The 23,805-nt window shown below is 39.8% G+C and overlaps 1 protein-coding gene across 1 annotated transcript in view; it reads right to left on the minus strand.

The window, feature by feature from the left end:
• LOC135409016 (chloride channel protein D-like) overlaps positions 1-23,805 on the minus strand; it is an 84,107-nt gene that overhangs the window by 43,250 nt on the left and 17,052 nt on the right. Inside the window, 4 exon segments of the mRNA XM_064644396.1 lie at positions 14,346-14,517; positions 16,901-17,072; positions 17,536-17,636; positions 21,034-21,125. Coding sequence (XP_064500466.1) covers positions 14,346-14,517; positions 16,901-17,072; positions 17,536-17,636; positions 21,034-21,125 — 537 coding nt within the window.

Genomic DNA, 23,805 nt, shown 5'->3' on the forward strand with positions numbered 1-23,805 from the left:
ATATTAGCTACTCTGCACTAACTGTCCATTTGGGTACCCTTGGTGCCTGGAAAGTGAAAAACAGCATACTTTACCTTCAAAAAGGAGCCCACCTAACTCACACAAAAGTACTCTTAAAGCTAACCTGCACAAAAGCACTCTTAGTAAGTACTAGAATCATTCACCCAGGGAATTAATGCCAAGTAACTAGCAGGCTGTAAATTTACACTGAAGCTCCCTGCATGCTAATTCTCCCAGCAGACAGGTCCTTGTGAGCCCAGAACAGCAGCCAAGCAAGCTCAGCCACAGTCCAGCACCATCAGGAGCCCATGTGGTCCAGGGCTGCAAGCTTATGCAGCCTCTCCTTTAAAAATACCTATGTGTTCAAACCAGTTCCTAAAGAATCTCAGAAAGGAACAAGCTATACAGAGTATTACAGAGGGAGAGATAAAATATGGGTGGCAAAAGCAGAGAAAGAAGAGGGGGAAGTTAGGGGCAGCCATCAAATGCCTACAACTCTTCAGCCATTAAACGCAATGTTTCATTTATCGATACTCGTTCCAAGACTGAATTGCAGGGGCTGCTCTTTAGAATGCAGTTTACTCTCTGTGCATATTGCCAGATTTTTTTTCAGTTTCTTTTGGTCCTGTGGGTGAGGCAGGCTGTGCCAAAAATGTCTTTGCCCAGGGCACCCGCCTATGCAAAGCCAGCAGCACTAATAGGCACTGGAAGCACTTGGCGCTGACACTTCATACATCAGCAGCCTAGTAAACTGTACCTATTTTTTTCAATATTCTCTCTATATACAAAATCTAGAAAAATGTCATTTACACACAGAGAGACTACAATTTATTTATCAGCACAGTTATTCAAACCTCTTTAAACATCTTCTTTGTCACCAGAGGCACTTTTCAACAACCCCCATGGTCCTTAGTTTCTCAGGCCTCCACATCATTATACTCTATTAGGCACCTCCATGTTAGTTCTGTTTTATTATATAACACATAATTATGCATTTCATTAACAGCATCACCAGGCACAGTACATCAAAGGGAGAAAGGCAGCTGCCCAGGAAATTTAAAAAGATGCAATTTACCTAAAGCTCACTGTTAAAAAATCTCCCCCACTTTCAGTTAAATTTCAACACATTCCAAAGATTTTACTCCAGCTCAGAGAACAGTGTCCAAACAACCTCATTAGATACCAGGCTGCCGATACAGTGAATATTCCGTGAACCCTTGATATTTCCAATAATGTAAAAGAAAAAATCATCAATCAGCTACATAGTGCAAAACAATTTTCTTTCTTCTACTGCAGCCTACAGTGACAAATGCAGAAGTGTCTATCAAAAATAGAAAAAAATACATTTATTTCGTAATCTAATTAATTTCTCAAGATTTGTTTAAATAGAAGAGCTGTCTGAACAAAGAAAAAACCAAAATCTTCTTCCATCACATGGTATAAAAACCATCACCCTTGGAAGAAGCGAACTCCCCAGAAGAAATAATTTTGTCATTCTTCACAAGGTTATGCACACTAAACTGAAAGGCCTGGAATTAGGAAAAAAATTGGGAAAAAAAATGAAGTAGCTGCTGGACAAAGGTACAAGGCAGTACGCTTGAGAGTGAGTTTAAAAAGGAGGTGGATGGGAAGTGAAATCTTGGTATTAACAGTCATATCAAATAGTTTTGGAGTTGAGGCTGCAGCTGTCACAATACACCAGCTCTGAGCACAGTTTCTCAGTCTCCACGCCACCAGATTTTGTGGAAGAGTACACATGGCCCCAGGAAAGCACCTTTCATTTCTCTCACATGCAACTAGAACTTCCCTCAGTTGAAATTTTTGCTACTATTGATTAAAGACACCAAGAAAATATTGTTCACAGTCAACAGAACATTTCCAAAGAGTGGAGGGCAGAAAACTTTTGATCATTCTTTTCCTGGAGCAAATGTGCACAGGGTTGCAAGCTAATTACTTCATGTAAAGAATGGAAGGAGACAACAATTCCCTACTCACAGAAGTAAAAGAACTGTTCATGCAGCTTTCTTGAAAACAGGAGTTTATGAAAGTAATGTCTCTCAGAATTAAGTTACATATATTGTCACAGCCATTTCATAACAATGCAGATCTGCATTTCAATGTCTTTAATCTCTGGATTGTCATCTGCTAGGCCTCAGAAACCTGTGCTTTGGAACACTTAAGTCACTTTAATTGCCACTTAATAATGTCCTGACAAACTATGAATTGAAATGCCTTTATCGTGGTCCACTATTTCCATCTGGAATTATGCCAAAAGAGGCACCTTCAGCTGAATACTCCCTTCCTGAACTTGCATTAATCTCTCCCTTTAAAACTAAGTGAAAAATACTCTTTTCCTGTGCACTTCACCTTTAAACAAATTCTTTATAGTCCCAGAACTACATTCATTAACTCAACTCACTTTACTGTGTCTCCTTATCACTCACCACCATCACCGCTGGAAATTTTTGGAAAAGTGGGATGCTGCAATACAGTAAACATAAATCTCCTAAAAAGGCACGATTGTCATGCTAGCCCCAAAAAGTTATGCACTCAAGTTCCCTCACCCTGCTGAAAATGATTATTTCTTTCAGCCTGAGGCACATGAAGCTGTGCATCACACTCTACAAAGGGCGGCACACCCAGCATAGGTTCACTGTGAGGACATGCGTCCTGCCAAACCCCAGTGCCAGGAGAATTGCACAATTAGTGGGATTCTTCCTCTTCCAGAGCTCTACCCCGTTAACTATTCCATGCCTTCACAAGGAGTAGGCAGCCTCTAGTACCCTAGAGCTTAATTGCTGCCAAGACAGAGCATGAAAAAATCTTAGCACACGGCACATACTCTTTAAGCAAAGTAGCTCCAATTAATCGCACTGGTGCACTACTTCTTAATTTACCTTAATTCCTCATATTAAGTGAGCTTTTGTCATGGTTTTCTCTGATGTGAATTTAAATATTTTTCTGAATTTTTCTGAAGCCAACCTGTGAGTTTTTCTGAAGCATTATGTTGATGATTTCCTTGGTAGAAGAGAGAAGATTTTTTTCTAGTTCCAAGACCTACTACAGCAGCAGGACATTGATTACTATAGAGAACATAGAAATACCCAGCACAGCCAAGTAATCCCTGGAAACGTGTCAAATTCCTTTGAGCCCCAGTCCTTGGGAACTTGATGGAAAATGCTATGCAAATGTTTGATCTCTTGTTTTAGTCCCCCAAGGCCTATAAATACACCTGTTTTGACAGATCGCTGCAATGGATGAAAGTGATATCGGAAACAGTATTGGTGATACCAGTGACTCTTGCCAAGATCCCCTGGAAAGATATCTATCAGTGACTTTTTCTGTAATCTGGCTCTTCATCTTACATATACAGCAGACATGAAACACTGAAAGGAGGTTTCAAAGCTGTCTAAATCTGTCGGGAAGGTAACACTGGAGCGTGTTGTGTCAGGTGAACCTTCTATTAACAAAAAAAGCAGCATTGTGTATGTGTGTTGCTGAATATGCCCAAACATTCAGCAGGTTCACATATTACATCTTTTCAAAACAAGCACTGTACTGTATAATAACCCAGTCAAGCAACCTTGTACTTTTTTAACGCACAGTATTGCAGAATGCTTTAAATTATGATTCATGACATTTTTTAAAAGTAAGATAGACAACGGCAGTGAATCTGTCATATTAAGTGATGCTAAAACCAACACCTCCAGAATGACACAATTCTTGTGGTCCCAGCTCCTGAGGTCTATAAAAGGCTGGAGAAGAAAGAGCCACTTGAATACAGACAGCTGCAGACTGAAGCTATTTGATAAACACTATGCCACAGGCTGAGAACTTCATTTCAGGTCTAACTTCAGTAGGAGATTATACCTTGAATAACAGAACAGAAACCTTACAAAATCTTGCTGTTATTGAAACGAACATAGGTATTCATTCACTGAGCCACCAGTTTCTTAAAGAAGTGCATTACAAAATCTGAGGTTCTGAAACTGTTCCCCATCCCCTTCTCCATGAGAATAGTTTCACTTATTTCATTTTCCAGACAAGCTACTGCCAAAAAACACACAGTGCTCTTCCCCTAGTTGGCGTAAATTCAACAGAAAATAGTAGGATCTAATGTATTTAACAGTTTGCTGATTATGCATTGTTACTCCAATTATTTTGGGATTAATTTGAATAAGACTAGAATTAGTACAACACTACTCTGTATCTCTGCTTATTTGTAAAAAGGTTGCAATCAGGTTCTGAAATAATGTTAAACGTACAATTTGAACACATTAGCTCCTTCTGACAGGCAGTGGAAGCAGAGCGAACACTTACCCTGTTAAGTTAGCTTGAAGATTTTGAAAAACTGTTTTGACTAGGGTTTAAACGCTTCATTAGAAAAAAAATCAGGCAGTTTAGTAACAGAAAGTTAGGCCCTGTCAAAACAACTTCTGTGAACCATCTCAGGTGTAATCAAAAACGGTAAGTAAGCCCTAAACTATTTAAGTGTGACAGGCTGATGCATTAAAAAGCCTAGCACTGGGAAGAACCTGCCAAATTAATTTCCAAATAATTATGCACTTCCTCTGCCTGCTTTGAAGGAAACATGGTGCGAAAAATCTTGAATACTATACATTTTCCCCAGCTTCTGCAAAAGATTTTCCTTTCCCCACCAAAATCAGATAGAAAAGCAGCCATGTGGCATTCTCTCCTGGGGAGTTAAAATGAAGACTGTGGCCATGGGGAGAATCCAAAGGCTAAATTCAGTATTGAGTAATCCTGCTGGAATAACAGTACTTAAAGCATCTAATTTTAAACTATTTTTAAGCATCTAAGGAGAGAAGAATTTGAACTTGGCTGTTGGGTGGGCACATATGCCTTCCTGCCCTTTTGGTAAGGACTCCATAGCACATGCCTTATTTACCATCAGAGCAAAAAAAATGCTCCCTGATCCAGACCATGTACATGTGTACTCATTCTAAAGCAAGGGTCAAAATCTTCTCTCATCTATGCCAATGTATCACAAGAGATGCTGACATGATCTATCATGCATTTTCTGTACTACATTTTCACACAGCAGTGATTCTCTTGGCAGAGAGAATGCTGCTTATCATTTTCTCTCCATGTTTGCCCCAGGAACCCAATGTCCCTTTCACGCCCTTCCATCTTGAGCAAGTCAGAGGAAGGTACAATCAGTAATCTCTCAAGGTCTGCATTGCCAAAGTGTGCTGTGAGGATGTATTCATTTTTTACAGCCAGTTCTCTCCCTTGTCTTCGTCTGTTCCCTCCCAAGTATTGCATACACTCTGCTAAACAAGTGGGAGAAAGGGAAAAGTATGACTCAAGTCTTCCAAATAAATTCTCTTTACTTTGACAAAGGGTCAGGCTGAGGAACAGGGTGAAATGGGAGCAGTATAACCAGAGTAATCTGAGGTCAACCTTCATGCTCGTATGATCTGAAGTGCCAGACAACTCCACTCCAACTATTTGCACAGTCTATGCAATTTCATCCTTCCTAAAGTCAGACACTGCTGTTTCACAAGTTGCACCAGCAACTGCAGAAATCACATGCTGCTGCATAACTCACCAACGAACAACAGCCTGGATGGCCACTGCCAGTTTGGGGTGTTGGTGGGGTATTCCTTTAGAGATGCAAGAAAGCAGCTCAGGTCTGACTCTGCAAGCTTGCCTGAGGCACAGCCAATAAGGCACTGAAGAGTTTTTCTGTCATCACTCTCTCACATTTCAAAATGAGAGGAGAGCCATCATTATGACAGGTTCCACTGGGTACCATTTTTGCTCCACTTTTCTGCAATGCTTCTACTTCTTCATGTGCTTTCATTGCTTCCCCTTGGTGCCTTCCTCTGTTCAGTCTTGTTCACAAGAGCAGCACACCTTTCACCAGTGTTCACCGTCACCACCATGTATGTTCTGGATCCAGTCTTATTCCTCTTCCAAAAAAAAACGGAGGACATGTTGAAACTGAAGCAACAAAACATGTCATTCTGCCCATGTTAAGCAGAGGGCGGGCCATGGTCTTCCTTAGGGATTTACCTCTCTCAGGAGAGAGGTAAACCTACAGTAGGAGCCTCCTTCCCACCAACAGACCATGTCCAGCCCAGCAGCTGCTGGGTTGTGTAACCACTTGCTCCTGTTTCAGTAGGGTCCAATAATTAAATGGGGATCTCTGGCCCCAAGCCCCCATTCATTAGAACATCCGGTTACATGGAGTTTTAATTCAAAATGATTATAAAACCCTCAGACGGGGGGGGGGGGTGGGGAATAGAGAGATAGGCTTATTGTGGTAGCTTTCATCCCAGAGATAAATCATTTTCTCAAAATTTGGAAAAAAACCCACTATTGGCAGCATTAGGAAGGTTTTAAAGTTAAAAATATAACAAGAATTAATGGTTTTCATGACAATGTAACTGAAAAATGTCTTTAATTTAGAAACAAATTAAATTTGGCAAAGAATTAGTACATAAGACAGCCCTATTGCATTTTGTACTTTAAAAAAATTGAAAACAGATAAGATACTGTGAATTAAAAATAACTTCTGCAAATTAAATTCCCATGAACTTTCACTAAGGTTTGTGTTACATGTCCCAAATGTACAGTTGTATGTTGGAATACACTAGATCCCTTTATTTATAAAATACCTTTAAAGCTACTGAAAGCTAGAGCCAGAAAAATGACTATATAAAAATGCTATCTTCTCGAATTACAACTTAATTTCCAATGTGCGTATTTAAAACAGAGATGCAGTCTCAGTTTCAATATTTCAGATGCATAACTGAACTTTCTAAAAGTTCAATGCCAATTGAATCCATGTTGAATTCAGTCGTATCCGTTTATTTTACTGATAAAACCTGCTACCAAAGCTGACACAGCTATATTAGAGATAGAGCTGGATCTCTTCTAATTTAGGAATTACCTACAGGCTAACCAACCGTCCCACAGTTGTAGTTCTTCTTTAGAGATGATGAATACAGGAATCAGAGGGGACTTGTTTTGACTTTCTTGGGTTGGGTTCACAAGGCTACTATCCAGAAAGAAAAAAAGGGGTTTCTTTGGCTTTTCCCTACAAGCATACATTTCTTACGGAATGTTCCATTGACCTGACAAATTGCTTATCATCCCTACAGAGCAGTATCTTTTAGGTTAGAACCCAAGAAGCTTTCATTTGGAATGCTATATTGTCATCTCTTGCAAATTTTAAATTTGGATTTGCCTTGGCCTCTCAGATTAAACTACACCTCCCACGATGCACCTCCCCCTCCTTCCTTGAACATACCAAGAAAGTTTCTTTATTTTTTCATGGGAAACATTTCATTCCTTAAAGGAAAATGATAACATGAAACAACCAAGTTTTATAGCAAGACATTTTAAATATTTTTTATTTATTTCTGTTTTTCAGATGTTCAGTTTTTTGATGAAATGTTCAAGGTTTTTGTAAAAACAAATCTGAAGGCCTCATTTTCAGACAAAAATAGAGGAGAAGTAAACTTTTTGAAATCATTCTAGCCAGGGTGGTGGTGAGAAAACGAGCTCTTGCAGACTACCATGTTTATAGTCACTCCAACTACAAAGGTATTTTATTGTATTTGACCATAGAATCATATTAATCTTATTTGACCATAAGATCTTTCCTAAGAAGAAGAAATTCATGTATTTCAAATCAGCCTGTTCGGCCTGTTCTATGCCAAAAGCATACTCAGCACTCAGAGAAATATTCTCCTTACGCCACAGCAAACCATAATCCTTATCAAGGAAAGGATCACACTTTGGATGGCACTATGAGTTTGGAAGGGAACTCCCTTCTCTTCAAGTAGCCAGATCTAACACCATGTTTTATGGCCCGAAAACAAGACTGGTTTCTTTTAAGACCAGAAGGACCAATTAAATAATTTAATTTGACATCTTGCAAAATATCCTGCTTCCTGTAATCACTCATGCCGTAAGACCTGCCCTGAAAAGCTGTCATGGACCAAGACCCAATAGTCTCCATATTCTGAAGCTCACAGTACAACTATGCAGCAGCTCGAGCCCTGTCACTCTGGGGTCAGCTTCTACTCTATTTGGAAAGAACATCAGGTACACAAGCCCAGCTTTGTGCTAGCACTCACTTTTTTCACTTAATAATTTACCCAAAAAAAATATGACAAACTAGGTGGAAACTATGAATTACAGAAAGACACCTACAGTCTAGTTGGTGTTTTAAAGTCAGATATTTAAGGGGTACTTTTATTGCTTCCTTTATGGAATCACAGAATGGTTTCTGTTGGAAGGGACTTTAAAGATCACCTAGTTCCAACCCCCCCACCATGGGCAGGAAGACCTTCCACTAGACAGGATTGCTCAAATCCCCATCCAGCCTGGCCTTGGCCCTTCTCTTACCAGAGCAAGATCTAAGAAGACAGCAAGCACATGAATAAGTGTCACGTAAGGCATAGTTTGCACTGAAAACCTTTTGCACCTCTAAGTCCTGCCAGCTCTGCCAGAGCACCTCCTGGAGTAACATCCAGCTCCGTTTGCAGGCTCTCCTCATTGCCTACATAACAGTCACAGGCATTTATATACCAGAGGAGGACAAACCATTTCATACCATGGACAAACCATAGTGAGCTGCTTTAATCCTTAGTTTCCAGCTCAAGGAGAAGAGGGAAAAGCAGAAGGTCGAGGCAGCAGAAACAGCCACCACCCAAATGGACGTGGAGGCTGCTCGAGGCAAAAGGGCACTATGTGTCACATAGTGAGGAATAATGAGGTCTACCTTCTCAGGGAGACCTTCCCCTGCTAGCAGCCAAGTATAACAGCAACGTCATTCCTGTTCTGACAGAAATGCAAAATATCACAGGAAAAGCAGTTCACTGGGCAACCCAGCATTTCTACCAAAACAGTCTCTACTTCTAAAACAACCAAGACCCAAACACAGCAGCTGCCAATCCAGTCCATGGCTCTCCACCACTACAGAAGAGGAACCTGAAGAGAAAAACACTACTCTCAGCATGCTGAAAGGCACAGCTACACAGACTTCTGCTGGCATCCCACTAGTCAAGAAGAAATCATAGAATTTACACCCATTAACATTTACATTTAATTCAAGAGTGATACATATCACAATTTTGTTGCCCAGTTAATGTACAATTTATCCATCTTCACCTGCAGATTAGAGCTATCATCAATTAGATCAGGTCTCACTGAAAAGAAATTTGATTTAAATCAATGAGAATTCCTGCACCCCTTGCTCTTCAGCAGGAACAGAGAAAAGCAATGCCATGAGCAGCCAGGATTGTTTTCGCTGTTAGGTCTTCAATCACCAAGGAAAATTCAGAATTCATATTTGTGTCAGCATTTTCAAAAACATCCTTTGTGCTTGCATCATCCTTTCTGCAAATGGTTTCAAATGCAGCATCTTGTATCCTACAACCACTGAGGAACACAGCTCTCTTGTGAAAAACTTGCGCTGGTACCAGGCAGATTTGACATCTATTTAAGAAGTCTTGTGCTAATTTTCTAACATCTTGTATCACCATTCTGCTTTTCTTATAACTTCTCTCTAGTTATCTGGATTGAGTGGTTGTCTATGCTGTATTCTCACATCACATCTGTAAAACAACGTGTGTCTGTCACATCTACAGCCCCCATCTAAGGGCCCACAGCAAACGCTCTACTGAAATTTCCCGTGAAAGGACTTAAGTTTCTTGAGAGCCAGTTTCTCAGAGAAAATGAGAAGGGTAACCTCAGAATTTGCAACAATACATCCTGCCTATAATTTCAGGTAAGTACATTTCACCTAAAATAGAAGTACTGAAGGAATACACAGACAGAGAAGAGGTTAGGATTTAGTTGTTACTACCTGCTGACACAGCTATTTTATTGCACTTATTCAAGATGACCTGTAATATTGCTGTGAAGCATGTTAGAAGTATACATTACAAAATATTTGCAGATGACACTAAGCTGGGGGGGAGTGTCGATCAGCTGGAAGGCAGGAGGGCTCTGCAGAGGGACCTGGATAGGTTGGAGAGTTGGGCTGATTCCAACGAGATGAGGTTCAACAAGGCCAAGTGCCGGGTCCTGCACTTCGGCCACAACAACCCCCTGCAGCGCTGCAGGCTGGAGACAGAGTGGCTGGAGAGCAGCCAGGTAGAAAGGGACCTGGGAGTTTGGATTGACAGGAAGCTGAACAGGAGCCAGCAGTGTGCCCAGGTGGCCAAGAAGGCCAATGGCATCCTGGCCTGTATCAGGAACAGTGTGGTCAGCAGGTCCAAGGAAGTGATTCTTCCCCTGTACTCAGTGCTGGTGAGGCCACACCTGGAGTGCTGTGTCCAGTTCTGGGCCCCTCAGTTCAGGAAGGATATTGAGATGCTGGAGCAGGTCCAGAGGAGGGCAACTAGGCTGGTGAAGGGACTCAAGCACAAGTCCTATGAGGAGAAGCTGAGGGAGCTGGGGCTGTTCAGCCTGGAGAAGAGGAGGCTCAGGGGAGACCTCATCACTCTCTACAACTCCCTGAAAGGAGGTTGTAGCCAGGTGGGGGTTGGTCTCTTTTCCCAGGCAACTATCAGCAAGACAAAAGGGCATGGTCTCAAGTTGTGCCAGGGGAGGTTTAGGTTAGGTATTAGAAAGAATTTCTTTACAGAGAGAGGGGTCAGACATTGGAATGGGCTGCCCAGGGAAGTAGTTCTCCGTCCCTGGAGATTTTTAAAAAGAGACTGGATGTGGCACTTAGTGCCATGGTCTAGTAACCGCAGCAGTAGTGGATCAAGGGTTGGATTTAATGATCTCAGAGGTCCCTTCCAACCCACCTGATTCTACGATTCTATGATTCTATGATTCTAAGTGAGGTATTCAAATTATGGAAAAAAAAATGTTCATTTTTGTTTCTTAATGGAACGTGTATAACAAATATACTAGATTTCCTAACTATAGGACAGTGGTCACTTACAGCAGTGTAGTTTATTATATACAATGCTCTGCCAGCATACCTCTCTTGACTTAGGCATTAAAGAACAGAAAGCACAAACAAACCTCATGTCTGAGTCTTCAATGCCATCTTAAAAACCATTTTCCATACCGCTTGTTATTTCTGCCATATTGGAGACTCAGAAAGACATCAACAAGCAACTTTTCATTATGTTCTGAACCCCCATCAGATGGTCATATTAATTCAGGACTAACATCATGCCCATTAGCACAACCCATTCATTCACAGCAGCCACACCCACCATTAGCAAGAGACTCTGGGACAGACCTTGGGTGATTCAATCCCCTAAGAAGATTTCCCTTTGGTTTATATAATGACATTGCATTTCCCTTTCCAAATCCTAAGGAAAACTCTATTTTCTCCTTTAGTCTACATCTGTCAAAAGGCTGGTATTTCAGTGTTTCACACTCAAAGGAGTGTCGTGAGTTTAAACCTTTTCAGAATTAATTGCATTCCTCATGTCCATCAGAAGAGATTTCTTGAAGAAATAATTTAGGCCAATAAACTGATATTCTGCTTTAATTCTGTTTGAACAGAACGGGCAAGAAAGGAGGTGAGAGTCAGGGTTATTTTCTGTCATGTGTAATAGAAAGAAAGACAATTCATGGGACAAAGGATCCAAATTTGTGCAAATCAAGCTTCTTTCAGCTTGCACACAAGGGCATCAACAGTACTGTACAAGAACACTAATACTAGGCTAGCCTAGAACACTAATATATATATATTATATATATATTTTATATAGAACACTAATACTGAGCCAGCTTTCCTCTTTAACACTTGTGAGGCATTGTTATTGAGAATCAAAAATAAAAGAATGATAAAAATACAGAATTAGCCAGAGAGCAAACACACTGTAGGAAAATGCTATTCCTCTTCCACATCTAGAGCACCCCTAGTCCTGCAAGCTCAGGATACATGACACTTAAAAGACGTGGGAGACAGAAAGCTGTGGGAAGGCAAGTCATAAGGCTATTCCTTGTACTTGCCAAAGAAAATGTCACCACATCTACTGTTTGCCACAAAGAGCTGAGGATGAGGGTCAAATGTCAGCATGGGGGGTAGAAACTGGCAGCCAAGAAAGAAGAGGTGGGCAGATGCCTGTGGGGTCTGCCATGAGAAAAAAAAAGAATCTTACAAACCTGTTCACTACAAGTCCCACATTCATAACTGTTTCCAAATGGAAGGCTGTGAAAAGCCAAAGCAAACATTCTCAATTCTTTTTGAACCCATCACACAATATAGGAAAAATATGTGCATTTTATGGTTTGAGGGCACAACCTTTTAATTATGTGTTTGCATTGTCATGTCCAAGACCTTTTTTCTCCCCAAAAATTAATATTTCCTCAAGCAATGCAGCTATTTATCTTGGATGAACATGAATTGAAACAGAATCTGCCTCTGCAGAGAGAGGGACAGAAGAGTTAGAACATGACACCTAGGGGAATTCAGAACACACTGCAACACAATCCTCATCATTTTTCCAGCACCTTTTCAACTCAATTTCCTCCAGTTCTCTTAAGAGTTTCCAGCTATTGTTTTGCATATGCTGTATGTGCACGACCACAGAGGCACTTTGAAAACAGAGTATAAGTGCAGGTAATGGGGCAGGTAGGGAGAAACTGAAGCAAATAAAATGCAGGAATTTTCTCTGTACTAGAGCTGAATGAAAAGCAGTTCTGTCATCCAAGACCAGCAAGTGTTCTGGCACATAATCACCTCTCACTTCTCTGTGATAAAGCTCAGCCTCACAATCTAAGGAAGATGCCAATCAACTGCTTTTGCCACTAACAACTTATAGGTGCAGAAAGACCGCAAAGTAATGGTTCACAAATGATATTTAAATTAAACTATATTGAGCCATTGCAAGAAAATTCAGGCCTATTTTGGAAAAGACATTACATTTAGTCATAATTGGGGCTCTCAAAAAACTTACATCTAGTGTTCAAGCATCAACTTTCCCCCCCTTCAAGTCTTAAAGACTTGAAGGCCAACAATTGGCCAACAATTCATACAGTGACTTCCAAAAGATGCATAACACCAAGGACAGAAGCAGAAATACCAGAGTCCATTTTTACTTAATGGATAAGTAAGTGCTAAAGCACCAAGAAGATACTGAAGGAGGACTGTTTCCATAACCAATCTAATTATTATTTCACAATAGAGAAGTGAACATACAACACCTTTCAAGATAGAATGTAAAATAAAAAAAGAACCACACAACCAAAAAACACAAAACAAAACAAAAAAAAAAACCAAACAAAAAAAACCCAACAAAACAACAAAAAAAAAAAACCAAACCAAAAAAAAAACTTCCTAAGCAATTTACACAACCTACCACTAACATGGACCCAATTTGGCGTGAGTGCCAATAAACAGCTACTTAATCAAACACTGTGCAACAGTGTACTAGGAGGGAAAATCCAGGCTTAGTCACTCCGTGTGAATTCTGACATCTGCAAAGATTTTAATGAGATCCTTTTGGGCAAAGCCAGGTGGGTAGCCAAGTCTGGGTTTAGTCATGAGTGAAATTTCCACACACACTAATACTCACAGGCCTTGAATGTCCTGCCGTGGAAGAATGAAAACTTCCCCCTTGTGACCTCAACTTCACTTCTCTGTTGACTAAGCTGAATTGCAGCTGTGCCTTACAACTCACCATCCCCAGGTGTTGCAATCAAGGAGAGCAAAGAATATCCTCTCTAAGTATAAGAGTATTATGTGCAAATACTTTAGCTTCCGGAAGTTTGCCTGGGAAGTATTGTAGTGCAGACTCAAGATGCTCTGTTGCAAGAGGAGGGGACCAGGAAACAGAAATATTAAATGTGTTCCAAATGAATTTCAAAATTTTGAAATCTATGAGGCATAACTTGACCAGAGAGACCTGTGAGGCTTTCCATTAGATCACTTGCCTATACTACTGTAAGTCCTTCACTTACTCCATCCAGAAACCCATATTCAACCCCAGCATTAATAGGTACATTGTACAAGGCCCTCATACCTCATGGAAGTCAATTCACAAGGCAAGCAGTGTGATCTACTATTGTTTTCTAATCCAGAAGAAACATCCCTTTTCTTGTTTGTAAACCACTGATGGCATTATCATTTCTGTAACCTCAAAAAAATTAAAAATAGGAGAAAGAATTTCTCAGTCAAAGTCTTACTTTCAAACTTACACTTCACAGGTAAAAGTTCCAAAAAAAAACCAAAACAAAACAAAAAAACCTTTTCAGGCAAGCTTGAAACAGACAGGCCAACAATTTATTTCTCTCTGGTTCAATGTGCATGGGACAGTGGTGTTTTATTTAGCTCCAGCAGCAACTGCTCAACTCAATCTTGGCTACAAAAATACCTGAAAACTCAACATACTTACCATTATCACAGTGATGGAAATGGTAAGTCTTGACACTCCACTGAAAAAGGAGGCAGCTCCAATGGCAGTAAAGAAACCTAGATCAATCCACACTCCATGTTCATTGGTTTGAACACCAAAAATGGAAACAAGGATCAATCCCATTATCCTGCCATACAAAGCTCCTGTATACCTGTACATATGAAGAGCAATCCTCTTGGCAGTTTCCTAGAAATGCTTCTAATATTCTGCTGATCCCAGATTAATTTTGTCAACTTTTGTAGAGACTCCATCCCCACAACCTTCCTTAGTGTGGGCATTTACTTAGCACCAATCAGCTATCACAAAGCTGCCAGATTTACCATATTTTGAAGGAAAAAAGACTAATGGTATGTCTGCCTTAATGTCCTTCAAAGCCAAATGAGGATTGACCTTATAGCAATAGTCGAAACTATAGGTCACTGATATACACACTGGGCTATTTCAGTTTGTAAGGCCACACTTCTAGAGCTCCAGCCTCATATAATTTCTTAAAATTAAGTCTATCTGCACTCCATAAACCTGGCAAGTAAAATATAACAGCCATGTAACAAATGGGCGAAAAGAAGTAATAGGTATCAATGATCTGCCCAAAACTAACCAGGAATGAAGCTGTGAAGAGAACTCAGGAGTCCTCAAACCAACCAACACCACAGAGCTAAACCAAAATGTAGCACAGTTGAGCAGGTAATTGCTGATGTAATACACAAAATTTCATTCTATATGCAAGGAATTAAATATACATATTCAAGTGTCAGACAACAAACCAGACTTGTACATTCACTTTCCAGAAATGGTAAATTACTATTATTTATACAATAGCTATATACATGATATATATTATCTGATTTTTTTTTTTTGATTGTGCATGGGGGAATTACCTCAAACGGTAGAGTGCTCGCTTAGCATGCAAAAGGTAGCGGGATCTATGCCCGCATTCTCCAGTTTCATGTTTTGATGTATGTACTGGGGAATGAGACGCTGGAAAGCAGTGCCATGGAAAGGGACCTGGGGATCCTGGTTAATGGCGAGTTGAATATGAGTCAGCACCCAGGAGGGCCAACCATGTCTGGGGGGCATCAGGCAAAGCGTCGCCAGTTGGTCGAGGGAGGGGATTGTCCCGCTCTGCTCTGCACTGGTGAGGCCTCACCTTGAATATTGTGTGCAGTTTTGGGCACCACAAGATAAGAAAGATATTAAGCTGTTAGAGTGTATCTGAAGGAGGGCAACAAAGATGATGAAGGGCCTTGAGGGGAAGCTGTATGAGGAGCAGCTGAGGTCACTTGGTCTGTTCAGCCTGGAGAAGACTGAGGGGAGACCTCATTGCAGTTACAACTTCCTTGTGAGGGGAAGAGGAGGGGAAGGCACTGATCTTTTCTCTGTGGTGACCAGTGACAGGACCTGAGGGAATGGCCTGAAGCTGTGTCAGGGGAGTTTTAGGTCAGATAGTAGAAAAGGGTTTTTCAGCCAGCAGGTGGCTGGACCCTGGAACAGGCTCACTAGGAAAGTGGTGATGGCACCAAACTTGTCAGAGTTCAAGAAGCATTTGGACAATGCTCTCAGGCACATGGTGTGATTGTTGGTGTGATGCAGGGCCAGGAGGTGGACTTTGATGATCTTAGTGGATCCCTTTCAGTTCAGGATATTCTGTGACTCTATGATTTGAGGAGGATCGTCTTGCACCATTACACAACTTTTTCCAATTTATTCATACAATGGACCTATTTGATTGATGGATGCAGTTCTGGAACTGTTTTTAAAACTATATACAGTTCTACAACGGTTACAAAAATTAGGTTATCAGTTAAGAAACATGAGTGCTGGCAGATAGACTTGACCATATCTATTCAGCCAAGAATCCCATGTTTCAACAAACACTATATATTAAAAATTGACTTAGACAACATTTTGGGGAGGGCAGGAAGTGAATACACAGGGATAGGGCAATGGCAGAAAGCTGTGCACACAACTAATTCTTTTTAGACTTTTTTTCAGTATTTGAATTGCATTATGCACTCTTCAGCCATGACTCCTTGCTTGCTGAACATTAAGCCTCTCAGCATTACTGTAAGAACCTTGCTCTACTCTACAACAGCTTTCTAAAAACTACAACAAAAGACCCAACTGTAGTTTTCTCCAAAGTCTAGGGTGTTGATTTTCAAGATTAAGGTTCAGGCTATTACGTGCATAAGAAACAGATGAAGAGTCTGGATCTGAACCCGTATTTTTACAGTTACAGAGATGGAGCCAGAAACTGAGGCTCCTTCTGGGTCCCCAAAGGATTCAAATGCTCTATACTTGGAAAGACCACAGTCCTGGCTATGGTCCTTGCACAGCTATTCTCAGACTATATTTCTTCATTCTTTTCCACAATTTTAGCATCTCTTTCCAAGCAAACCATCCTATTCTACCTATACAGCCTCCTCCAAGCACTCATAGCTTTGCTATTGCCAAGCTTTCAACCTGCAACTCAGACTGTTACTATTCAACACAGGCCTTTTGTAGAGGAAGCGCAAACCAGGATGGGTGGAGCTTACAGCATAGGAATAATCAGGCCACTGGCAACTGCAGAACCTGCCATTCAACAGCTAAGGATGAAATAAAATGCCAAAGCACTGCACAGGGATATGTATCCAAATTTTTCGCGAGTCCCATGTTCAAAAAGGTATGTGATCCCTTACTTCCCATTTTCAACTGGAAGTGCAGCAGCTGCACAGACAAAGACATGTGCAGAGATACAAAATATTAAAAGGTTCCTTTACAAAAATGCAGTTTGTAGTAGTTCTCATTTGCCTAAACTTTATTAAAAAAGCAGAGTTTTCATTACAGCTTCAGCATCTGGGGCACTTCCAGGAAAATAAGGAATATATGTTCTCTCCAGTCTGGTTCTCTGTGATGTTAATCCTGATCTAAATAAAGAGAAACTACAGCCATTTAAGCCAAAGAAAAGCAATAGTACTACTTCAGCAGGGCTCTTTCCCCATTCCTTTCAGAGGCAGTAACTCAGGATCTTCCCAGCACATTTGGCTCAAATATGGAACTTAGTTCTGATATGTCAGAAGGGAGCACTACATTACTTTAAAGAAAACCTGTGTTATGAGCAAATATACCTTGATATCGCCTCAAGTTATTTCACTTTCTTCCCAGGTATCAATCACATAGCTCCCCTTACCTTGACTGAAGGTTTGATTAGAATATCTGACTTCATCTGGACCAATCCATGTGCTTGAGGAACAGCTATATTCTGAACTTTCCCTCTTGAGCTGATTTATGCTTAAATATTAAAAACAAACAAAAGAATTATTATGGATGAATATAACTTACCTTACTGCCTGTCCAGAATGTATCTACTAGAAATACATCTTATACAAGAAGCCACCTTTCCCTTATATTTCCCAATTAAGTTGTTTTGTTAACTAATAAATCTATTTTACTAGATCAGTTTATTAATTATTCTACTAATCTATCTGGTTTATTACATAAACTTCCTCATGCCAAAACTCAAAATTCCCCAAACAAGGAATCACTTTACGCTGCCTAAACCCAGAAAACAAGGGAAAAAAAATATTAAAATGCACAACCTGGCCTTGATCTCTTTGTCCACACAACATTGTAACACTATAAAACAGGATTATCCGACCAAAAATGAAGCATTGCTGACAGCAAACACTTTGGTGGGTAAGCTTAGCATCCCAAGCTGATAGAAGCATTTGCAGTTAGAAAGCTTTGCACTGGAGAGCGCCATGGAGAGCTGGAAGGACTTAGAGGTCTCCTCTTCCACAGCAGCACAGGCTATACTCAAACCACACCTAAAAGATGTTTGTCCAACATGTTCTTAAAGCTCTCCTTTGGTAAATACTGGCACCAGTTATTTCAACATTTTGCAACATAGACTGCCGGTTATCATGCTGACCACAACCAGCATTTCTGCACAGCACTACTATTCCTGGACACTTTCTCAATCTCTGTCATCTGGAACAATTGAACTCTCCAAGCAGGTATGACTTCCTTCTTCCAGTTTGGAAAGCCTCCAGCATGTTTCGGACATCACCACAACCTAAATAGTAAAAATATAAACTCTGTTCCTGGAACAAAGAGCAGGAGATCTCTGTTATTTGACCCACCTGATCCCCACTCAGAACTACAAGGAAAACTTAAAATGCAGCCAACATCTAGTGCTTAAAAATTTCTTCCAGACCCAAGATTGGCAACAAAAGGGACATAAGATACTTCCCAATCTTGTATTAGCTTTTTACATTATTCCAACCACTCAAACAAGAATATATTCCAAATTCATAATAGTCAATAAAAAACCAAAAACCTGATTACTTTGTCCTGCTTTAGAAGTCACATGACTGTGTAACTCACTTATATCAAAGACTCAAGTTCTATACATCTTTGCTACCAGTAAAGGATTGCATACACAAAAAACAGCACAACTGAGAAGCAATTTGAAGCTTGCAGCAATGCCAAAATAACAAAGAGAGAAACAATAGAAGAAAGGTTGTTTTACAATTAAAGTACAAATGGTTGAGCAAGAAGAACAAAGCACAGAGAATGGAGGTGTAGGACTTTAGTTTACACACGGGGGTTTGTACCACTAACTCTTTCTGTTCGAAATCAGTATATTTAGTAGAGACAGATTTCTCCCTGGTGGAGGACTGCACTGCCACACTGCAGGAATACATGTGCAGTACTGAGACTTGCTGATGGAAGAAGCCCACTGCTTCTCTACCTCCTTCTCTTGCCTTCCCATGACCTCTTAGTCCTCCTTCTCCAAGGAATCCAGGTGCTTCTCCAAGTGCTACAAAACGCTACTGAAAGAACTGTTCAGTTTAAATGTATGAGGATAAGCTATGATAGAAGTGCTGTCATACTGGCATAGCCATATACAGACCCATCTGGAGCTGCAGGTCTTTTACTATCACAGTTTAAGAGCAAAACCATACACTTGACTGAGTCGGATCACTACAAAAGACAAAATTCAGTATCTTACAATTATTTTTTTTGGTTATATAATTCTTATTGGATCTCTTAAAGTAGCAAGGGTGCTTATTACTAATCTGTTGGATCTCCGCTTCTGGAGCACTGACTATCTCACATCATGCTGAGATGAGCCAAATCTAAATGATCCTAACCAAACTCTTACAACTGCAATCATAATTCCCTTTTTCAACTCCTAAGAACAGGAGAGCAGTGAACAAGCTTCTTTTCCACATTTAGTCTTACTACAAACTTATTAGAGACATTGTCACTACTTTCAGCATTTGCATGGTCTTACAAAACCCAGAACAATTTGGTGCTTAATTCCTTTTCAGATCTATCCATTTTCAACAGGATATACTCTTTATAACTTGTAGCCACACCAAATAATAAATTGGCACTGAGACCATTCAGCCTCTAGGCTGCATCAGCATGACTATTTTTGATTCAGAAACAGAAAAAAAAAGCCATGAAATTATCGTGGTTTCAGATGTTTTTCCTTAAGAGCAAAAATAGTTTTGTTTTGAAAAATAACATTTTGCTAGCATTTAGTCCTTAAAATAAAAAAGGATGTCAGGGTGAGGAAAAAGGCTCTTCCCACAACAATCCAAATAGGCATAGACACCAAGTCCTGGTACCAAGTGACAAAGTTTGCTTTTATAAAGAATACGTAAATACATAATCTAGCAAACAATACTGAATCAGGTATTGCAAGTCAAATAACAGGCTAGAATTGCATGTCTGCTTTCTATAAACTTAAATAAGCTGTTAAGAGTCCAATCACCAATGGCAAGTTATTCAGTATTTAAAGTTTGTTTTAAGCAACATAGAAATGATGCTGTCCCCTTGGAAGGAGGAGTTCATAAATTTTCCAGATTTATGAACTTGTAAAACTACAAGTTGGTAGTGACAACTGTGAAATCAAGTCATTTAACCTCAAACTGAGCAATTCTTTTTCTACTTCCTCTGGATTCCTCATACATATTTTTCAAGAAAGATATTTGTACTGCAAAACCTGTATCAGATTCAAGGATCTCTTCAACAACACAACCTACAAAATCCTTAGCCATTCAGTCATATATTCCCTACCTGTTTATTAACACAGTATTTGCCATTTTAAGTCCCGGGATTACAGTTTCTGCTGTAGCCCCTGATGGGTTGCCTATTCATGTTCCTACAGAGAGGACTGATCAATTATGTCCCTCAGCCAATAGCAGCCAACAGGAGCTCAGAATAACAAAGGTTTTTCACCAGCTTCCAGTTCCAGTTTTCCAGTTCGAGCACAGCCTGTCTCCCATAGGCTAATATACCTATCTAAAAGGCCTATAAACCTTTAAAAGCAAAATCAGGATTCTAAATTGAAAAAGTGCTCATGTGATACATACAGCCATTTTTCAGGCTCTTTTCAATTTTTTAGCTCCCTTTTGTTTGTTTCTTTCTTTCTCTTTTTTTTTTCTTTAATTTGACATGATAGCAAATTCCTCTCACTGGAGAAGTTTAAGTGTGATTAAATTTCAATGATTAAAAGATAAGTATGACTTTTGTCTCTACGTGAATTCATTTTAAACACTCAGCTCTGACACACCTTTGGTTATTTTCCATCCCAAATCCTTGTAACAGCTAATTGGAAGAAACAGTTAATAACTGTATTCACATATATATGCTCATAGTGATCCTCCCCACTTACATTTCTGAGTTGTTTCTCATCTGGTAGCTTCTCACAACAGGAATGAAAGAAAAGAAATATAGTAAATACGCTGTAACAGTTGTCATACATACCTGCAGGCATTGTGAGATGTAAACTATTCTGAGATGTAAAAACAGACCAAAAAAAAAAAGTGAAGTGTCTAAACCGACTAATGCCAGCAGTTACCACAAGGACTCTGTCCTTTTGTCTTGCCCATGTATCCCAAAAGATCACCATTTGCTCATAAGCAATGAGTAAGCCTAGATTCATTCAGTCTAACTTCAGGGACTCAGCTGTTGCAACTGGATAATCGGTCTCCGACTCTGTGGCCATCAGAGACCACCGCTACCTCCAGAAGGACTTGAAGCATGTGGAATCCTCTACAAATGGACAGCCTCCCCACCATGCCCCACAGCAGGCAGTGGAAACACAGCCAGACAGAGTTCCTTGCAGGCTGCTGGCCCCTGACTGCAACTTGAGCACAGCAAGGGCTCGGGATCTGTGTCTTTCATTAAGGACCTGTTTTTCTGGTTGGTACTTAAAATTATGCTGTGTGTCAGAAACGGTCCACTGTTTCAATTTAAATTCCTCCCTACTCATGCAGATTTGAAGTCCCTGGTCAGTATGAACAGCTAAATACTTGTTTCTAACTTGCCAACTTATTACTTCCCTTCTCTCATAGGGAAGATGTTATGAAAGGACTAATATTTAGTTAATCAATGGAAAGAAGTTCCTAGACATCCTAGCAATATTAGACAGCTACAAAGCCTAATGTTGATTAGATGCTAAACAGTAGAGACACAGACATTGCAATCCAAATGGATGAAGACACTTTATCAGGTCCTTCTAGTTTTCCACATATCCATTTTGAAGGAAGCATGAATGAAACCAAAAACATTTGAAATAGAGCACAGCAGAAGGTGTTTTCAATGGCCACTTTGCATTCACCAAAAGCAAAGGGAATTCTTTCATGAGATGACTACATTTCAGTGATGCTTATTTTTCAGTGCAACATAGTTCAATATAACACAGTTATATTTCATTAAAAACTAATGTTCATTTTTTTATCTTAATTGAGGTTAATTTACATTTCTGTATAAATGAAGATATACCCAAAGTTTTAAAAAAAAAATTAAAATTAGAATATATTTAAGAAGACATCTGCAGAAAAAGTACTGGAACACACAACCGTAGTAGTAATATATTTTCCAAGCACAAAGTTTCATGCACTCTGTGGATCACTATAAAACAGCTCAGATAGCACATTTATAGAAACCTTCAAGCTGAGATTCAGCTCTGTGCAGTTGTGATGAATTGTCAGACAATTCTACTTCAAGCCTTTGTTTTCCTGTATCTCAAAGATTATAAGCTTATGGGCAGAACACATCAGATAGATGTAACTGGGAGTAGTTCAGCCTTCACAAAGCTCAGGTCAGGTTTTATTTCTGAAAACTTGACTCTGGGACAGTTCAAACCCAGGTCAATTTTTTGCCAAAGCTTCGAAGTCCAAAGAGAGCTAGGAGGACAGATAGCCTGGAGCCAGTGGCTACATATTTAAAGCAGTAGCCTATCTTCACAGCTAGGTAGAAAAGAAAATAATCCTCTCAAGTATCCTTTTAAAGTTTTGACAGCTTATATATTAAGTATATATGCATATATTCTTAAATTGTCCACCCTGCCCATGGAAACACTGAGCTTTTGGAACAGAAGCATTAGTCAACGTGATTAAAAAAAATAGAGAAGAAAGATAGCTCTGCCAGATTCTTGGCAAAACATTATCTACATCGTGATTTCCTCACAGAGAGAAAGGTGATGAACTGAGGAGAAGCAAATAAAGGCCAAGGAGCAGAAGGGCACTTAGGAAGACAGCTTTGTCTAATCTATGGGCTGAAGATTAGATATTCAATTCCAGTCAAAGGAATGGTACTCCGGGTTATGTTGTGGGTGTGGAAGATACCATGATGGGTTCTTTCCAAGTTTAAATGCAAACTGGTTTAAACAAGATTATTTTTGGTTAAAGTCACTGTGACATAGTTTCTTTCAGTTGCTTGATTATGTGAGTTTATTTTTAAAAAAAAAAAAAGTATGGTTCTCTCAGATCAAACAGTTTCTTTCCTGCCTTTTTCTGCCAAGTTATAATAAAATAAGGACTGTGACCTGAGTAGGATCTTCTAGAGCTAAGAAAAAAAGGAAAAACAGTCTGAATAAGAGTTCATGCTACAAAGTTAAGGTAAAAAAACAGTATTAAAAAAAATACAGGATTAAGGTAAAAATATATAAACAGAAGAGCTCTTGTACGCACTACAACCCTACAAAACACATGCTGTTCTCCCAGTTTCAGGTATGATCTGGCAAGGTGCTAATGGCCCCATGAACTTTTGGAGTCAGTAAGACACCACTCTTAAACAACATAAAATAACTCTTAGGAGGTGCTTTCTTTATATGTGACACTAAATCTTTGCTAGCTGATCTTACATTTAATCCTATAGTGTCTTCTAACATACTGGCTCTTACTGGCTTCTGTTGATGCATGTTTTGGTTTTCATTCCAAAGAGTAATGAGTGTTTTTTACATGCTTAACCAGTTTAGCAACGTCTTTGTAATGTACGATGAGAAAGCCAAAGCTTTCCCAATAGTCGGGGAAACAGCTGTCAAACACAGCACTCCGGCTCCAAACTGTTAAAATAAAAATTGTTACAAAGCCAACCTCTTGCAAATAGAGGTACTTTGGAAACTATGGCTTTTCTACAGGACTAATGGGAGTCACACGTG

This window comes from Pseudopipra pipra, chromosome 1, assembly GCF_036250125.1.
Source record: "Pseudopipra pipra isolate bDixPip1 chromosome 1, bDixPip1.hap1, whole genome shotgun sequence".
In the NCBI taxonomy this organism is placed as follows: domain Eukaryota; kingdom Metazoa; phylum Chordata; class Aves; order Passeriformes; family Pipridae; genus Pseudopipra; species Pseudopipra pipra.